General features: G+C 31.2%; 1 protein-coding gene across 2 annotated transcripts in view; it reads left to right on the top strand.

The window, feature by feature from the left end:
• Positions 1–17265, top strand: part of LOC140054871 (rap guanine nucleotide exchange factor 4-like) — a 70560-nt gene that overhangs the window by 23221 nt on the left and 30074 nt on the right. For both annotated transcript variants that reach the window (XM_072099982.1, XM_072099973.1), the window contains exons 5-8: positions 6655–6733; positions 8856–8908; positions 10185–10247; positions 12006–12240. In XM_072099982.1, coding sequence (XP_071956083.1) covers positions 6655–6733; positions 8856–8908; positions 10185–10247; positions 12006–12240 — 430 coding nt within the window. The remainder of the gene's footprint in view (positions 1–6654; positions 6734–8855; positions 8909–10184; positions 10248–12005; positions 12241–17265) is intronic.

Raw genomic sequence — 17265 nt, 5'->3', positions numbered from 1 at the left:
CGAACCAACTTTATATACCATCGAGTAAAAATTCTAGAAGTAAGGCGCGATTTACCGAATTTTGCCCTTACGTAAATTTATATATAGATGTACGTATAGTTCCAAGTCGATGCAAAAAACATCGAACATGGTAATATTCCAACGCGTTAATGACGACCCTAACAGACGTATTGTGAACACACAATTATTGAAACAACTCAATACACATGATATAATGTATTTACTTGATCAAACTTGTTTGAGTCTAGCACAACATTTGATTTGATTTTTTTTTACATTTGTGGGCGATGGTCGTTTTCACATTTGTGGGCGCTGTTTTATTACATTTGTGGGTGATGCGTTTTCACATTTGTGGTTGTTTTCACATTTGTGGTTGTTTTCACATTTGTGGGCGTTTTCACATTTGTGGGTTCAACACACCTCCCTCAAATGACCTCCGCCTCCCCAAAGGGCCCTACCAAACAATAAAAACTGTACTTTAAAATGTTATTAATCATCTAAAACACTGTGAAACAAAGTAGTTTAGTTTTACGAATGTCAAGCATTTTCAATAATGGTAACAGACAGAAAACATATAAGGAGAACATTATCATTCCGAAAACCATCGTCTACACTTCCTAGAGGGGGAGCGAGCGAAGCGAGCTCACCCTCTAGTACTTATAATAATAATAATAAAAACTTTATTTAATCACGGTAACACTTGTTCACCTCAATGGTGTTTTTCGACAAGGCCATAAGACATTATACAAATTTAGCTATTAAACAATTAACAACAAGAGTTTATCTTAATTAGGTTTTAGCACTACTGTCAACCTCTATTCATGGAAAATTAAGGGCACTATTATAATATTACAGTATACAAATAATGCACAAGTCGGAGTGCATTAGTGGATATTGGGGGATATTTACAATGTTGCAACAAACACAAGGTGCAGCTGAGTGTATGTTGCACAACATTGTGAATACCCTAGAGTGTACGTGCTACATCTCCACTAACGTACGAAATTTAGACTTGTGCATTATTTACACGCAGAGTACGCTATGTTTTTTGCTACGCACTTTTTGTACTCCAGTGCATAATAGTGAAACAATAACAGCGCACACATGGCTCATTTCAGCGGGTCTGATTGGCTACATCCAAGTTTTATCACCTGTTAAGGAAACAAATTCCCATGAAATGAACAAGTGTCTATATCAACCCTTATTCTGTGGACACCATTATGTACAGAAGGTGTTTAGTATTGAGGACATACAGTATGCCCATATGACAGAAGAAAGTGTATTTTTAAGAACTCGATCGAAAATCAATCGGCAAAGTGTGAAATTTTTATGAGCATCAGTGCCTCAAGTATTGTCTTAAAAAACCACTGTCTAACGCAATTGATATCATAATCCTGTTACATATCGGTTGTCAGCAAGTCTTCTAGATCACGTATGTTTAATCAACGCACCAATCGCCTGTAACTTCATATGGGATTAAACACGTCAGATGGATTTCTATATGGATTACGTTTATGCTCTGCAGTATATTAGCATAAAGTAGTCTGCATGGAAAACAATTTTCACTTTTATTATGTAATTATATTATTACCAGTTTGATAAAGATTATGTGTATACTGTTTGAAACAGTTAGTATTAAATTAAGTCATACTTTTGAGATGCATCCCTACTTGTGTTATTTATGATGAACCCAACAGCTGTAAAAATAAAATGTATTGTATCAGCTTACCAATAAAATAAAAATGAATCTATTTCTATACACAACATTCCTGTCTTCCATTCATCAATTAAACATAGTAAAATTATAATGTCTTTCAATCATTCTTTATTTAAAAAAATACAATTATCCCAGGTAACAGCTTGGAGGACCAAGTGTAGGCAAACAGAAGATAGAAATAGTAAAAATACACATCAAAAAGCATAACATTTATTTTATTTGTAATAATATACAATTTGAATTTACAGTTATAATTTAGGAACAGTTTTCCCACGTAGGTTTAAAGCAGGTATTCCATATGGTATAAAATGCTGAATCATCTTGTAATACTACAATAGCAAAATGATAAAAGGCATTGTATCAACCTGTACCTATAAAAACTAAATCTTATGCCACACGTAGCTTAATATTTAAAAATAAAAATTACATCCTGTCCAAGTTCAAAATTACATGTGTACAGTCGTGCGTGCGTATCAGTCGTGCATGCGTATCAGTCGTGCATGCGTATCACTCGTCCATGCGTATCAGTTGTGCATGCGTATCACTCGTCTATGCGTATCAGTTTAAGAGGTAAATAAATTTCAGGTTACTATGTCTAAATGAATTATGACATAAATTATTTTTATATCTTATATCAATCCAAAATCTAGAATATTCTTATTCATAAAAGCCAGAATATTATATACAGTATTCAATAAACTATATGTTATTATAGTAGTAATAGATCTAGTTTGATACAGTATGGAAAACTAATTAGCAATTAGCCAAAAGTTCATTAGGCAAATTGATAATTATATCAAATTCTCCATGCCTGAGTAAACCAAGATCTTGATTGTGTTTGCCATTTTGTACACATCGTTATTACCATTGTAGAATGAGTAAGCATGCTCGGTAAAATCAATACAAGGAAACAAATACGCATTGATAGAGTACTTTAAGAAAACTGCCCTCAACATCTATTATGATTAATAAGATTTACTTACGTTGATTTAGAGGGAGCCCTCTACATTTTAATGTCCTAATTTTTGAAAATTTATTGGGTATTTATTACTTAATTAACAGTTATTTTAAAACGTGAATTTTGTCCGGTTTCTTCTGCCATGAAATTAGGTGTAAATTATTTTTTTTTTTCGCAGAAGAAACAAGCCCATAAGTAAGTCTTAGTTGCTAGACCTAGACCAGGTAGTCCAAAAACAAATAAAACAACAGATAATATTATTGTAGTCTTGCTAAACTGGGACAAAAAAATCATAGTGGGGCTATAGTCAATTTGTGTTCAGAAAAATATTCCTAAGAGTCTTGGCTCAGTTGGGTAACAAATGTATTTTATGTTTTTACAATATCGCTATTTTAAATGTAAATTGTTTTTGAAAAGAAACAATACCCATTGTCTTACTTTCTTGCTGTTTTTACTTTGTAATTATAGCTTTCGGCTCATCTTTAGCAATATCACATCTAGCTACCTTACCGTACCATGAAATTCAGATTTGCGTCACATTAGTAATCCATTCCTTAAGCAACTCATTTTTGTTTAAAATTGATCTAAACATAATCTGATAATTTGGAAATATAATCCAATTTAGTTATTAATATGTTACCAAATTATGTTATATTTATATTTGTTTATTGTCATGGGTTCCTTGTAAACTCATGTTACAGTCTCATTTTTTGTCAACAATTATGTTGAAATTAATATCGTCTTCAGTGGCGGATCTAGGATTTTTAAATAAAAACAATGGTGAAATGAAGGGCTGAGCTTAATTTGATGTCCTTCTTTTGCATTACAATTTGCAAAATTTAGGGCGAGGAGGCAGGCCTGCTGTTCCTCCTCCCCCAACCTTGGATCCACCCTTGTTCTTGTTGGTGAATCTTGAAAGGTTATGTACTGTAGCAGTAAATTTAAAATACTGACTTGCAACACCTCAATTTCTCATTCATGTCTGGAGGGTCCGTCTCTTTATTTTTTTACAAATCCAACAGACACCACATACTGTAATACAAGATTAATACATAAAAAGGGACCACTTCAGGACCCTATAAATGGTTTCATTTTTAAAAATCTTTTCAAATCAATGTAATATTGTCTTTTTTTATATATTTAAATAAGTTTAATCTATTCTAAATAATTTCCTACGATAATTTATACATCTTTAACCTTTGAAATAAAGATAAGATCTTAAATAATTCTCATGAGATATTCACATTAACAATAATAATAATTTCTTTGCATAATCCAGCAAAATTTCAAAAGATGACAATTTTTAATTTTCTACTATTAACTACTATTCACAAAGGAGCTTTGAATTGGCCGAGAAGTTGAGTACATTTGTATGAGCGTTCTCAAGAGATTTAGCCGATACAGTGATTACCCCAGAAAACTGAAATCTTAAAGATCAAAATTATAATTATATAGGCCGGTCATTTGATGCAGAAGCAGTGGCTAGATATCTGGATAAACCAGTAGTAATCTTGCTCTAAGGATGGTATTGGTAATTTAAAGTTAAGTTGAGACAGCCTTCCTTAAGGTCTGTCCGACAAATGAGTTGAATATGTATAAAATATTTTGTACTTTTTGTATTACATTGTTTTTTCAAATACCAAATATTTCTTTTCGATTTAAAATTCAAAATTCACTTTAAAGATGCTGTCAGTTTCTATTTAAAAAAAATGATAATAACATTAAAAATTCACTTTAAACTAAAAACCTGGTTTTAAAATGTTTTTCAAGTCATAAATTTGTAATTTAATATGAAGAGTAATAAAAAACATTTATTTTTTAATGGATTGTATTTTAGTTTGATTTAACATCTTATACAGATTAAATTTACAAGATAAAATTACAATCTATTTAAAATTGAAACAAAAATAATAATAAAAAATTATGATACATGAACGTTAAATTAAACACAATTAATAAACATAATCAACAAACCTGAATGGCCAAGTCATGGGTCAGAAAGATTTTTTTTGTTTAAATTAGAAAATTGTACAATAATTGATGCAATTAATAAATTCATGTTATATGCTTCTGTAGCATGGACGAGTAATCAAGGAAAATCTACTTTACTTTATTTCTTTTTCAGAAACACTTGGAACTGTACCGCAAACCTGATTTGATTTTGCTCAAATAATTTCATTTTCATCTTTTAATTCCATTAATCAATTACTTAAACACCCACTCATACTTCTTTTTCCATTTATTCTTTTGAACACATTGTTTTTGAATTTCATAAGACATAAGTAGGTTATCTATTTTAACTTTCACTCTCTGGGTAAATAAATTATATGAAAACCAAACATTGCAACCAATCAGAGAGTTTGTTCTTGAACATGCTCAGTGAATTTTACGTCAGAGGTATATCTTACTAAATTAATGCATAATTGATAAATGCGGTGTATGACGTTTTTCAAATGATATTTTGATGAATCATAATTTGTTTTGAACATCTATAAATAGTTCAAATAAATAAAATGATCTTTTTAAGAATTTTTATAAGGTCATTTCAGAACAAGTTGTGAACATGTTTTTAAAGTTTATAAAATATGCATGGCCCCTTGTTGTCTCGTATACACTTAAACTCAAGTTCTTCTAAATGGTACAATGACTTTTTTATTGTTAATTGATGATCGATAGATTAGTTGAGTATATCCGACAAAAAAACATCAAATTCTGCTGCTTGCAATTCTGAACAGAAGTCTGTCAGGCTAGGAAGAGCACAGTCACAGATATAGAGAAAGCAGAAAACAGTTATCAAAGTAGATTTATTTGATTGTAGATTCAAACGGGTATATGATGGTTTGGCTGTTGTCTTAATAATTATAGATTCTGTGGAAATATAGATTTCAAAAGGATTGTTATTGTTTTTACTGAATACATTTTCTATAATTTCTTTCAAATTTTAAAGTAATTTATCATAAAAAGGTAAGAATTACTATTGTATACCTATCTTAAAATACTTCATAATGAGATATTTTTTAGTATCCAATCATTATTTTATTTTAATAAAATCAATCACTTTATTTTAATATAATTTGAATAATATCAATTTATGTTATTTTTACCCAAAATCTCCATAAAGCAAACTTTCTGAATATTGGCTTTTAAAAGTTGAGTATCTCTGGTTTTACTATTTTTGCTTTCTTCTAAAAGTTCCTAAATTACTGTAGGACATTACAAAATATTTCTCATCTCGAAATTTGTTCTATCTAATAAATTTTATTAGAAAATGTATTATTTTTAGCATAGAACAATTTTCTTGGATTTTTATATTACCTATAAATTTAAAATAGGTAAACCTTTAATTATAATATAAAAGATATAGTCGAAAAGGATAGGTCGTAAATAACAAGTATCATAGAAAGTCTCCTTAAGATGTTTACAAAATCAGTATAAATGAGGTTAAGTAACAAGTGTAAGTATGCTATTAATCAAAACCATTTGTTTTTGTTTTTCTACAAATGTTATCATTGTGATCCGATTTTCGTCAATTACAATCGTTCAGTAGTTTGTGCTTAAAATCAAGCAGCGTCATAGTTATATCGGTTCAGAATCAATCTTTTCTCTTATCGCCTCTGTCAGAAAGACAATAAATTTCTTCCCTTATGTCATATGTTTCTAGCAATAGTGTTTCCTGCCGTGTCATTGGCCATCTGCAGCTGAGAACATTCGTTTTTATTGCCTGGTTTTTGTTTACCCAACAAGGAGACAGTATTTTTATCTAATCGATATAATTATATCTAAAGTAGTTACGCAAAATGTGCCGTTTTGAATTATGTTTATCTTGAATACTAAGTGGTAAGCAGACGAATAGTCTTTATTTGTTTGATTGTTTTCGACTTATGGGTGTAATTTATATTTCAATGTGATTTTATCTAGCCTTTTCTGACGTACATAACAGCATTTGCGTAAAATTTTTTTGTTGTTTGCGTTTTTATAGAATAATAAGCAGTTGATGGAAGGACTGCTCACACCATGTACTCTTCCGATTTCTATATCCGATCTTTCTGGGGATAGAGGTAGGTGCATTGTTTTTATTTTATAGACTAGACCAAAGCATGTGGTACATGAATTCAATCAATACTTTCGGGTAAATTTGTATGCAAACTGCTTAAACTAACTGCTCGTTGGTCCTCCAATAATGCTCAAAGCTTGACCCTGTTCAATGGCATAAGGTACCATCAGTGTTACTGGTGTCTGCTTCATGTTCTATAGTAACCAGAGAACTGGTTCATGTTTTTCTTTATTTAGTTAAATGTTACTGAATGTTACTCGTCATAATGACATCTGAGTTCTACTTTCTATCTTTCTATTCAGATTTTTTAAACTTTTTGTTTTCATTTTATTCATTTACCCTGCAATTCTAAATTAAGATCTATCACTAATTTGCAAATCAGAGGCACTAAAATTTCGCACTTTTTAACACTATTGGAATAACAGCAGTTGGTTAGTTTAACAAAATCATGATGGATGAAGTTTAACTGGACAGACGGTGGTCGGTAAAAGCACAACAGTACTTGGTGTTTATTTAATTATATTGCCAGTGTTTGGATTGGACTTTTCAGCCAAATTTGACCAAATTAAGTTTAGTGTGATTAAAAATGAAAAAAACATTTTAGGTACAAATTTACAAGGGAAAAAATGAGTGGTTTGGAGTACAAAGTATAATAGCAATTTAGTGATAGACTCATAAAATAGTAGTTATAACCTTTCTGATTTGTAGCAATTGTGACTTGAAGCCATAGTGTTAATTGGCCTGTTGTTTAACCTATGACATTCACGAACAAATGTACATATGATAAAATAATGTTGATTGTTGTAAATTAACTAAAATGCATTGTGTGAAATATCGGTCACTTTGATCATTCTAGTTGTGAACTTTATCTACTTATGTAGAATTTTTGTTTAAAGGTGAAAAAGTTTATTCAGAGACGTGTTGTCCTGCTTAATACTCTTTATATTCTTGCAGAGGTATTGAAAGAAACTATACTTCCTTTTGAAAAACCTGAAATTTATTAGACCAAATCAGAACATTACATAGAAAGCTTTTGATTTGCAACAACCTAGAAATAAACCATATTTCATTGTGCGCATAAAGAGAAGTTGGAATGTGCTTCTTCATTTTATTCCTTGACACAGAAATTGAAAGCCAGTAACCTATCACCAATGAGGCTTTTCCTAACAACTAATCTCCACCTTAAACTGAGGATATATATATATATAGCATTCCATTTTAATGTCTACTACTTCCTAATTATCAAATTCCTGATTTGTGTAAATATCTCTATCTTTGTAAATAGTGATTTTGATGTGATAGTTATATTTACACTCATATTTTAAAGTGTAAAACAAACAGAAAGGGAAAGAAAAACTGAGATGAAAGAGGAACTAATAATTTTTATCTAGTATGTTGTTAACATGGAATTGATCTTTGATCATTTTGATAAAGTATTTTGTCATACTACCTGTAATTTACTAGGATGAAGTATTGTTTATGGTTTAGGCCAGGTGTTTTTTTAAAAAAGGTAATTTATGTACAGTAAGTTGGGGATGGAGTGTCCTGCTGCAGTCTACTCTGCTGAAACTGTAGTCCTACTCTTTTGGGTTGGACCATCTTTTTTTATTGAAAAATCTCATAGAAAGAAAGTGTTGCCTGTTACCATTATCATGCTAAAGGGATGTAGTTCAAAGTACTAGGCTTAAGTGTAAAAAGGATAATAAATAACAGTATTTCCAGAGACAGGAGAAGGACTTAAAAAGCTTTTGACTGGATGACTTTAAAAACGTGTTAAACATAATATTGCCGCTTGTTCCACAGGAAAGTGTCTCCTTTAGAGGTGTCCCTTGATTAAGGGTGTCTCAAAGGAGGTTCTACTGTATATCAAAGCTATTTTCTTTCAGCAGAAAGGGACTATAGTTAGTAAGTTAAACAATAACCGCAAAGTTGAAATAACTTCAAACTATAAAATTAAAATATCTACAGCATACTGTAAATACAATAACAATTAAGCCCGAATATCCTTCATTGTGACCCTGTATTACTTTACAAAACAATTCTGAAAGAAGTTCAAAAGTGTTATGGTTGATGATTTAGGAAAAATGAATACAAAATAAACTTGTTCTTTGGTTGTCTTCTTACAGATACAAATATTCATTGGATAGCTGGTCAAAATATCACAAGAATGAGTAGTCAGGTACAGTATCAAACATTACGTTTTTCTGATGCAATGCAAAGACTTTTGTGTAAAGAAACATGTTGATATGATTACATTTAAGTAAACTTTTGGAAGAATTGCTTCTATGTGTACAAATTATATAACAACTGTATTTCCAGTGACACCATAACAAAGCTTTTGGCTGGGTGACTGGTTTAAACATATTGCTGCTTAATGAATGACTAATCTTACATTAATTTTAGAATATAGGCAGACTGAAATGTTAATGTTATGATTACATTTAAGTACACTTTATATAGGGTACTCATGGTACTGTTCCAACAGTGTTACAAGCATTTAAGACACTTGAGACAGTGGCTGTGTGTGTACTAGTACATCAGGGGAACCATCTACTCATCTATAAAGATGTACTAGGTTCTTTAAAGGGCACACTTGTACACTAGACCTATGGTTTATAATCTTTTCCTAGAAGACTCGATCGACCACCAGAACCATTGAATGAGTGAGCCTCGGATCCTTGCCAATAGTATGGCTATCTATTACAATTCCACTGTCTTAACCACTACTCAATTTTATGGCTGTTATGCAAATTGTAGCATTTATTTTTATATACAGGTGGTTATTTAAAATTATCGATGTGGTTACTGTTTATAAATTGTACAATGTTATGCTAAAAAACATGATAAACATGTATACAAGCCTGAGAGAACAGTAATGTACTCTGAAAAGGTCGCCCAGTTGTTGAGAAGAAATAAATCAAATCTTTAAAAGATTACAAAGACATTGTGATTAAATGTTAAATGTCATAAAGATTAATTAACGCAGATTTAATGAATGCTAATTAAATGTTATAATTGAAAATAATTATCGATTTAAAAAAAGGGTTCTTCTTTAGTACTAAAAAGAGTGACATTGAATAATAGAATGACTAAATGAATAGTTGATGACATAAAGATTTAATAATGCACATTTGATGGAGAATAATTAAATCTTTTAAGTAGAAATAAATGTTAGCATAGATTTTTTTTAAAGTTGACATATGTATGGTGTTCTCATATTAAAAAGATCTGCTTTGCTCTGAACTAGAACAAATATTGAGCCCTGCTGGCTTGGCCGCCTTTTTCCTGTCGTCTTGGTAGTGCCTCATGACTCGTATTCCTTATTTTTCTTTAATGTAATAAATTGTGTTAGTCCAACATCATTCAAAAGAATCAAACCATTAAAATTGTTTTTTGTACTACAATTTGAAAACACATTTAGATAAAATGCCTGTCTTTTGTGATTTTTTTTTTAGAATACGTCAAGAAAAGGGAAAGAAGGATCAAATCCTATACACCCGGCACTTCCACTTGTCCAGGTAATATCTTTTGTCATTAGAGGTATACATCCATCGCATCCATCAACAAATAATAGCCATACTGATCATAAAGCAAAACATTTTTTTTTAGATGTTTGCATGTACAATTATACAAGAAAACCAAAATCAGAGTGAACATTTGTATTTTTCAAATGTACAAACAAAATTCTTCAAAAATGTATTTAATATTATTGTTTTACAATTAACTGCACATTTACAAGCTACAAATAAAAAAAAAAGTTTTTAGTGGAGATCTGATACAATGTCTTGAAAGTATGTATAGCAGTTATGTAATCTTTAAATTTAACTCATGGTTAATAACATCTTTTAACCAATGCCGCTTGAAATAAAAACAACAGTGAATGATAAGAAAGTGTTCAATTTTGTCAAATATAGAACCTACATAACATACTGTACTTATTTTTAGTACACGCTATGTCTTGAGGCCCGTATTAATCATATTTGATATTAAAACATGTTATTGAGAACAGCTGCACTTTTGTTGTATTTGCGAAAACAACATTATTTTGCACTCAGTGAGAAAAGTGAAGTATTTCAGGCGATTTGAACGCCATGCATTATTTTTTGGATTGAAAATACTTTGCACCCTCAAAGTTGATTGTTTATCATCACTTATCGTGTGTCGATGTTGTCTAGCGCCACCAATGGTTCTTGTGTGTCAGCTTTTTCGCTAAAGTCTGCAAAAGAAAACACACAATATCATACATATTCATACACAAAACTAATTACCTTAACTTGCTTTTAAATTTTTATAATTTTATTTCCACATCATCCAACAGCAACATAACATAGAAAGACAAAATAATACAATATAATTATTTATATTTATAAATTAAAAAAAAGGATTCTTAAATATATTTTTACTTTTTGAAAATTTCTACATTGAGATTCAGGTTTTATTGCAGACTACTTTAAGATCTTTTAAATATCATCACATAAAGAAATTTGCCTTGAGCTTTCATTTCTCACGCTAAGCTAAAATGACGAGCCGTCGAGAATCCTCCGGTTAAGTTTGAAGGATTTTTTGAATTGGAAGCATCTAAATAAGAAAAGCCGACAAAGTGATATGACATTTATGGTATCCTGAGGGTGTTATGTTAAATATAGATATTAATAGCTAATCTTTTAAATTTTTCATACTTTCTTCTTTTTAGCGTGTCAAAAATATTTCAATGTCACTTAGGTTATTACTTGTTTGAACTTGAAATGATATGTGGTTTATAGATATTAACAGAATAGCAAATAGATTCAACACTAGAGGGCGAACTAGGCAAACAGTGAACCAATATTGTTAGACAAGAGACATCAGATATTTAAAATTTAATTGTTCTATGAAGAACCACACACCATAACACCTTGATAAGAAGCCCTTTTGTTTAGAATATTATTTGTATGCTCAGACAACCTGAGTGTGCATGTAATGGTGTCTTGAGTGTGGAGAGCAATTTCAATTTTTTAAAACATAACATAACAATGACATGATATAGCAATTACTGTATGGCAGAATATAGTCACAGGAAAAAAAAAGAAAATAAATAGTCTTGTGTTTGAGTTTAGCCTAATTAAAAGGGTGGGATTACTCATGAATAGGATTATATTCGGTCATAATGATAATATGTAAAAGAACTTTATCGCTCGGACCTGAACAAAATTTCTTTTTTTTAGATGGTATATTTTGAAATTTTTAGATATTGTATGACATTTTAACTTCTACTTAAATTTTTTCATAAATTGTAGACTCCATCAGATAAACTTGCAAGAGCGGGATCCATTCTCCGCACATCAATTCTTACACGATCTCCTACACTAATCCGCGACCGCAAGCTCCATTTAAGAACGTACAGACGATGTCTTGTTGGTTCAGAGATGGTCGATTGGTTGATCCAGCAAAGTCCTATAAGTTTGATACATTCACGAACGCAAGCAGTTGGGATGTGGCAGTCATTGTTGGAGGAAGGGGTTGTTGTTCATGGTATGTTATTATTAGGGACTTTTAGATTTTCATGTTACCTATGTCGACTGTCACTTTTTATTTATTTTTTTATTCTGACATAAAATCATAGGATAAAAACACATTAAAGTACCGAGACAGCAAACTTATTTCCATTGTAGTCCTAAATATGACATATTTTTTATGATAATGTGCATTGGAAAATTAGGGATCTACGCTAGGCCTGAGCTACACGCATAGCCTGGCCTAAACCTGTGTACTACCGCTAGCGGTGGAATAGCTTCCTAAGCGCTACTAGAGATCCCAAGGGTCATTACGTCATATGTTTACTGGCATGTCAATGTAAATGTCCACTTAATCTAAACGTTTATATCATCCATAAAATGGAGATAACTCTAGTGGTGTCGGTTTTATTCTAAATGTACAGTAGTGTGTAACTGTTTTGTGAGTTATGAATATTTACAAACATTTGTTTTACTGTAGAACTAAAAAGTAAAGGTCAATGACTTTATAAATTATAAACCTAAATATAAACTGACCTTGCCAGCATTGTATATAATAATAATATATTTACTCATATACTTTATAAATGAGATCCAAAAACACTGTTTAATTTCATACTTAATTATGACTTTCATACTTTAAAATGTGTAATATAGCCTTAAAAATAGGATAGGTGACCTCGTCAGGTTATAGTGTGATTTGGTTATAGTATGTAGTTATCTCATTACCATTAATATTGACTAGAGAACAAACTTTAATCACATGACGAGAGATCACATGATTAATAATAATAATACATCATACTTGTATAGCACATACTATAAAGCCTATAGAGTTTCACATTTAATTATACCGGTCATTGTTTAAAAAATACAATACAATACACGATTAATTGTATTGATGAAAAAAGAGATTGATTTGATTTGATTTGAACTGATGAAAACATACTTTCATGTTGCAACTAGTAATCAGCGTAGTTGCGTTTTTACATTACCCAGGTACCCATTTGTACACCTGGGTGGAAAGGTTTAGTAGTAGTAGTCTCAATTAAAGACCCATACAATTAAAGGCTGCCTGATCAAGTTAAAGACCGCTGTTTTACGGCCCTGGATGATTGCCTTCTTCTACAATTAGTCGCTCAGTCCAAAATTAAAGACTCCCTCAAAGACCAGAGTTTGGGTGAAACCTACTGAACATTTCCCTTCAAAACTTTAAAATAAACATTTAAAATTAATGCGTTTTAAGGTAGAACAGCCATCGAGAATTTGAAGAAATTGAGAAAAATTATGCAGTACACACCAAAGCTACTAAAGACCACTAAAATCTGAGTCCAAAAAATTATCTTTAATTGAAGGGAATATTATTCATAAAAAAAAATAGTATTTAGTTTCATAATTTGTTTGCTTAAAATCTAACAAGAAATTGAAAATACATTAAAATGCAAGCCAGAACTTATATCTAACAAATATTGTATAATGATAGTCAGGTCCTAAAGCATCTGAGGTTTATAATTACCTACACCACTTATGTTGAAACGCATCGTAATCAGAGAGCACTTGGGCTAAAGCACTTAGCTCTTACGTCAAAACAATTTTGACTTTGCGCGTAGCACCATACACTACTGTCTCTGTTAATCTCTGCTATTTACCTATTAGCATTTAGTGCTGCCGAAATATTTTTAATGCATTTTGGATTTACCCAACAGCTATCCTGTCTATTTCACATGTTTGAATAAATTTGCATATTATTAATAATATTTTTTAATATAACAATTAAACGGTAATACATCCTAACAGATATAGATTATGGGATCAGACAATTTTCTAAAGTTGAACATTATTATAGTAGAACACCACAAAAGATATTAACACCGATATTACGGAAACACTTTCCCAAGAACAAGGGGCAATATTATGTAGTATGCTATACTCGGGCCTTACCCCTAGTCAGAAAATATCCCTAGAAGTGAATTTTGTGGACAGTATACAGTATATTTGTCTATAGGACTTTTGAGAAGGAGAGTGAACAAAAAGGTTTTATCATTGAAAATTTGCAGAAATGGTTCACACTTTATTAAGGGTGTGTTAATTGGGTTCTAATGTATTGTAGTAATATAGTGTTAATTCTTCTTGAATGTTATTCGTCAACACCCGTCTCACCTGTATTTGCCACGTTTTTAGGCAAGTTTGTTTATAGGCCTGTTTATGAAAAGTTTGGTTTCTCCATTTCAACCACTTCTCCCTCGAAGCATGTACCTGTTTCTGGTGAATATTCGTTTTCTATCCAGTATTAAAGTAATAAGCTATTCAGTAAAATTACTTTCTGTGTGAATAGGGCTATGACCATAATGCTGGTTTGCTTACAGTAATATTGCAGCAATGTCTGCGTGAAGAAGATGAAAACAATCCATTTGAATAGTGTATGTATGTTCTTATTCGTAACATCCATTCCTTTGTGTACATGAAACCAACAGCTTAATGCCCCATCTAGGGGTAAGGTGTAAATCATATTGCCCAAGTACAAAAACAAAATGACACTAATGTAGAATTGAAGCGTATAAATTTCAGTATTGTAGTTAATTATGTATTTCTTGATGTTACTATACACAGAGGTAATGTTTATTTATAGCAATTAGTTAGTAGAGCATAACAATTTGATGATCAATAATGATGTGCTATTGAGTTTAATAATTCATGTTATTTTGCACAAATGAGTTTTTAAATATAATATATGTCCTTTTTTAAATACAGATGAATAAAGTACCTGATTATATAAGGTAGTGTCTCTGTACTTTCACTATAACAATTTATAATGGCATTATGATTTCTCTAGATGGCCTTGATTGGTGAAACGTTTTCATGTTCTGCAGTATTTAATACCAGGGAGTTGTTAACAATTCCCTGCTATTGCAAAATAATAAAAATTATAATATAAATAAATGAATAACTTTTGAAAGATTGTCTGTGATAAATAGTTGAACAACAAAAATGTTTTCGGTTCATTCTAACTCATTTGTTTACATGTAAAAATAATATATACTGTATAAAGTTGGATAAAACATTGAATAAACTACAAATAGAAAAGATTTTCACGAGTTTCTTCAACAAATAAAATACTGTATTTCCATAAATATAAAAAAAAAATATTTTTTATATACCACACCACTTCTGTGAATGTCGAAAACTATAGATCCTAGATCCACATGTTTTCAAAGACTCAATGGTCACCATTTTTTGTCATATTTCTCAAAATATTGATGTTAAATGTACCACATGAATGTGCAATGTAACCTATCATATTCGTTAGGATGGATCGAAATAATGCAAGGCATGTGATACATAAATCAATCAACTAGTAATTAAATGGCACACTTATGTGTTATAAATATTGAAAAGGTGCTTGTTTAGCACGTTCCTATGGCGTTGGCGTTGACCTTGGATTCTGTACGATTAAGTCTAATGCAGCCATTGACCTTAATCTTTTTCGCTTTCACACTATAATTAAAGTCCTACGTCCAAGTCGTGGCATATTTGGAATGCTAAATTTGTTTGACAAATAACTTTTGAACATGCTCAGTTTATCACTTTAGGAATCTCTATTACCATTTTGTTTTATTGAGATTCTATTTAAACATGATCTGCTTTTATGCCGCCTCCAGAGTCTATATTATTAACAGCATATCGAATGACCGACCACTATCGGCAAACGACATTTAATTACTTCACTGTAATTGGTTCATTGGAGAGGTCCCCAGAGATCCTTGTCTCTTACTACTAATATCCATCCAGTTCTAAAAGCAATGTCCTAATGTACTCGTATCATGGGTTTATTTATTAGTATTGATATTATTTTGAGATAGGTAGAAGATTTAATCAATCAGGTCTTTGCCCGCAAGATTTTCGTCTAGTTGGGAAGTGCGTGATAGATTTCTATCATTCGTGTGGAGAAGATTGGCGTCCGTGAAGTGAGCTTGTTGTAGAACTTAAGTGAGCTTTAATTACTTATTGACTTAGCTAAATAGATCATTGTGGATTTGTCAAGGGTTCAAGCAATTAAACCGTTTCAAACCATCTTTATTATGTTGTGATTACCAACTGTTAATCTAGTAAAACAAGGTAAAATATAAACATCTTTTGTATATTTCAATTAATAATATTAATAATTTCAATTTATGTAGCGACATTCCAACGATCACTGCTCATGGCGCTGTGGACTTAGATGTTACACTTTTCAACTACATAATACATCATCTCAGTGCTGCCAATTCTAGCGCTCATTCGTCTGACAGTGGACGTGTGACCTAGTACAGTACACCGGAGTAACCCTTTACTCGTTTTTTTAAAGATGTACAGGTTCTTTAAGTGCACACAAGCATTTGTGTACACTGGATCTACGGTTTATAGACCTTATCCTCTGAGAAGACTGGTTATACCACCAGAACCATGGAACGAGTGAGCCTTTAACCCTTGCTGATAGATGGATGGATTACTCACTCACTTTATATACAATGTATAGGACAATCTCTTGGAAGGAAACACAACATTGTTGTATCTAGTGATGTATGTTTTGTGTATTAAATGTGTATCAGTGACCTGTAGATTTGTTTGTACAGTTTTTATATATTTTCTTATCATAAGCGTTGTACCTTGAGCTTTTCATAACGAACGAAAGTTCAGTATTGTAAGAGGTGACTTATACTTTTCCTAGTACTTCATACTTTAGAGAGTTATGCGTGGGTTATGCGTTGCTGCGTACGATACAAAACTCTGTATACTGACAGGCCCTTAATTAGCCCAGTAAAGCTCATTCATCATCTTAACGTTGGCTATTTATATGCATATAACTGGCAGTGACAACATAATCATAACTCAAAGTAATATAGTAATGCAATGATAAATCTTCTTTGATGATTATGATGAATGTATATTTCGTTTATTACAAAAATATTAGGTGTCAGGTCATTCATCAAATTGATTAAAGGAGAAATGATAAAGACATATGTGATATGTGAGATATAAAAGATGACAAAGAATGTATATTCTC

This window comes from Antedon mediterranea, chromosome 1, assembly GCF_964355755.1.
Source record: "Antedon mediterranea chromosome 1, ecAntMedi1.1, whole genome shotgun sequence".
In the NCBI taxonomy this organism is placed as follows: domain Eukaryota; kingdom Metazoa; phylum Echinodermata; class Crinoidea; order Comatulida; family Antedonidae; genus Antedon; species Antedon mediterranea.
This window is presented reverse-complemented; position numbering and strand designations above follow the sequence as displayed.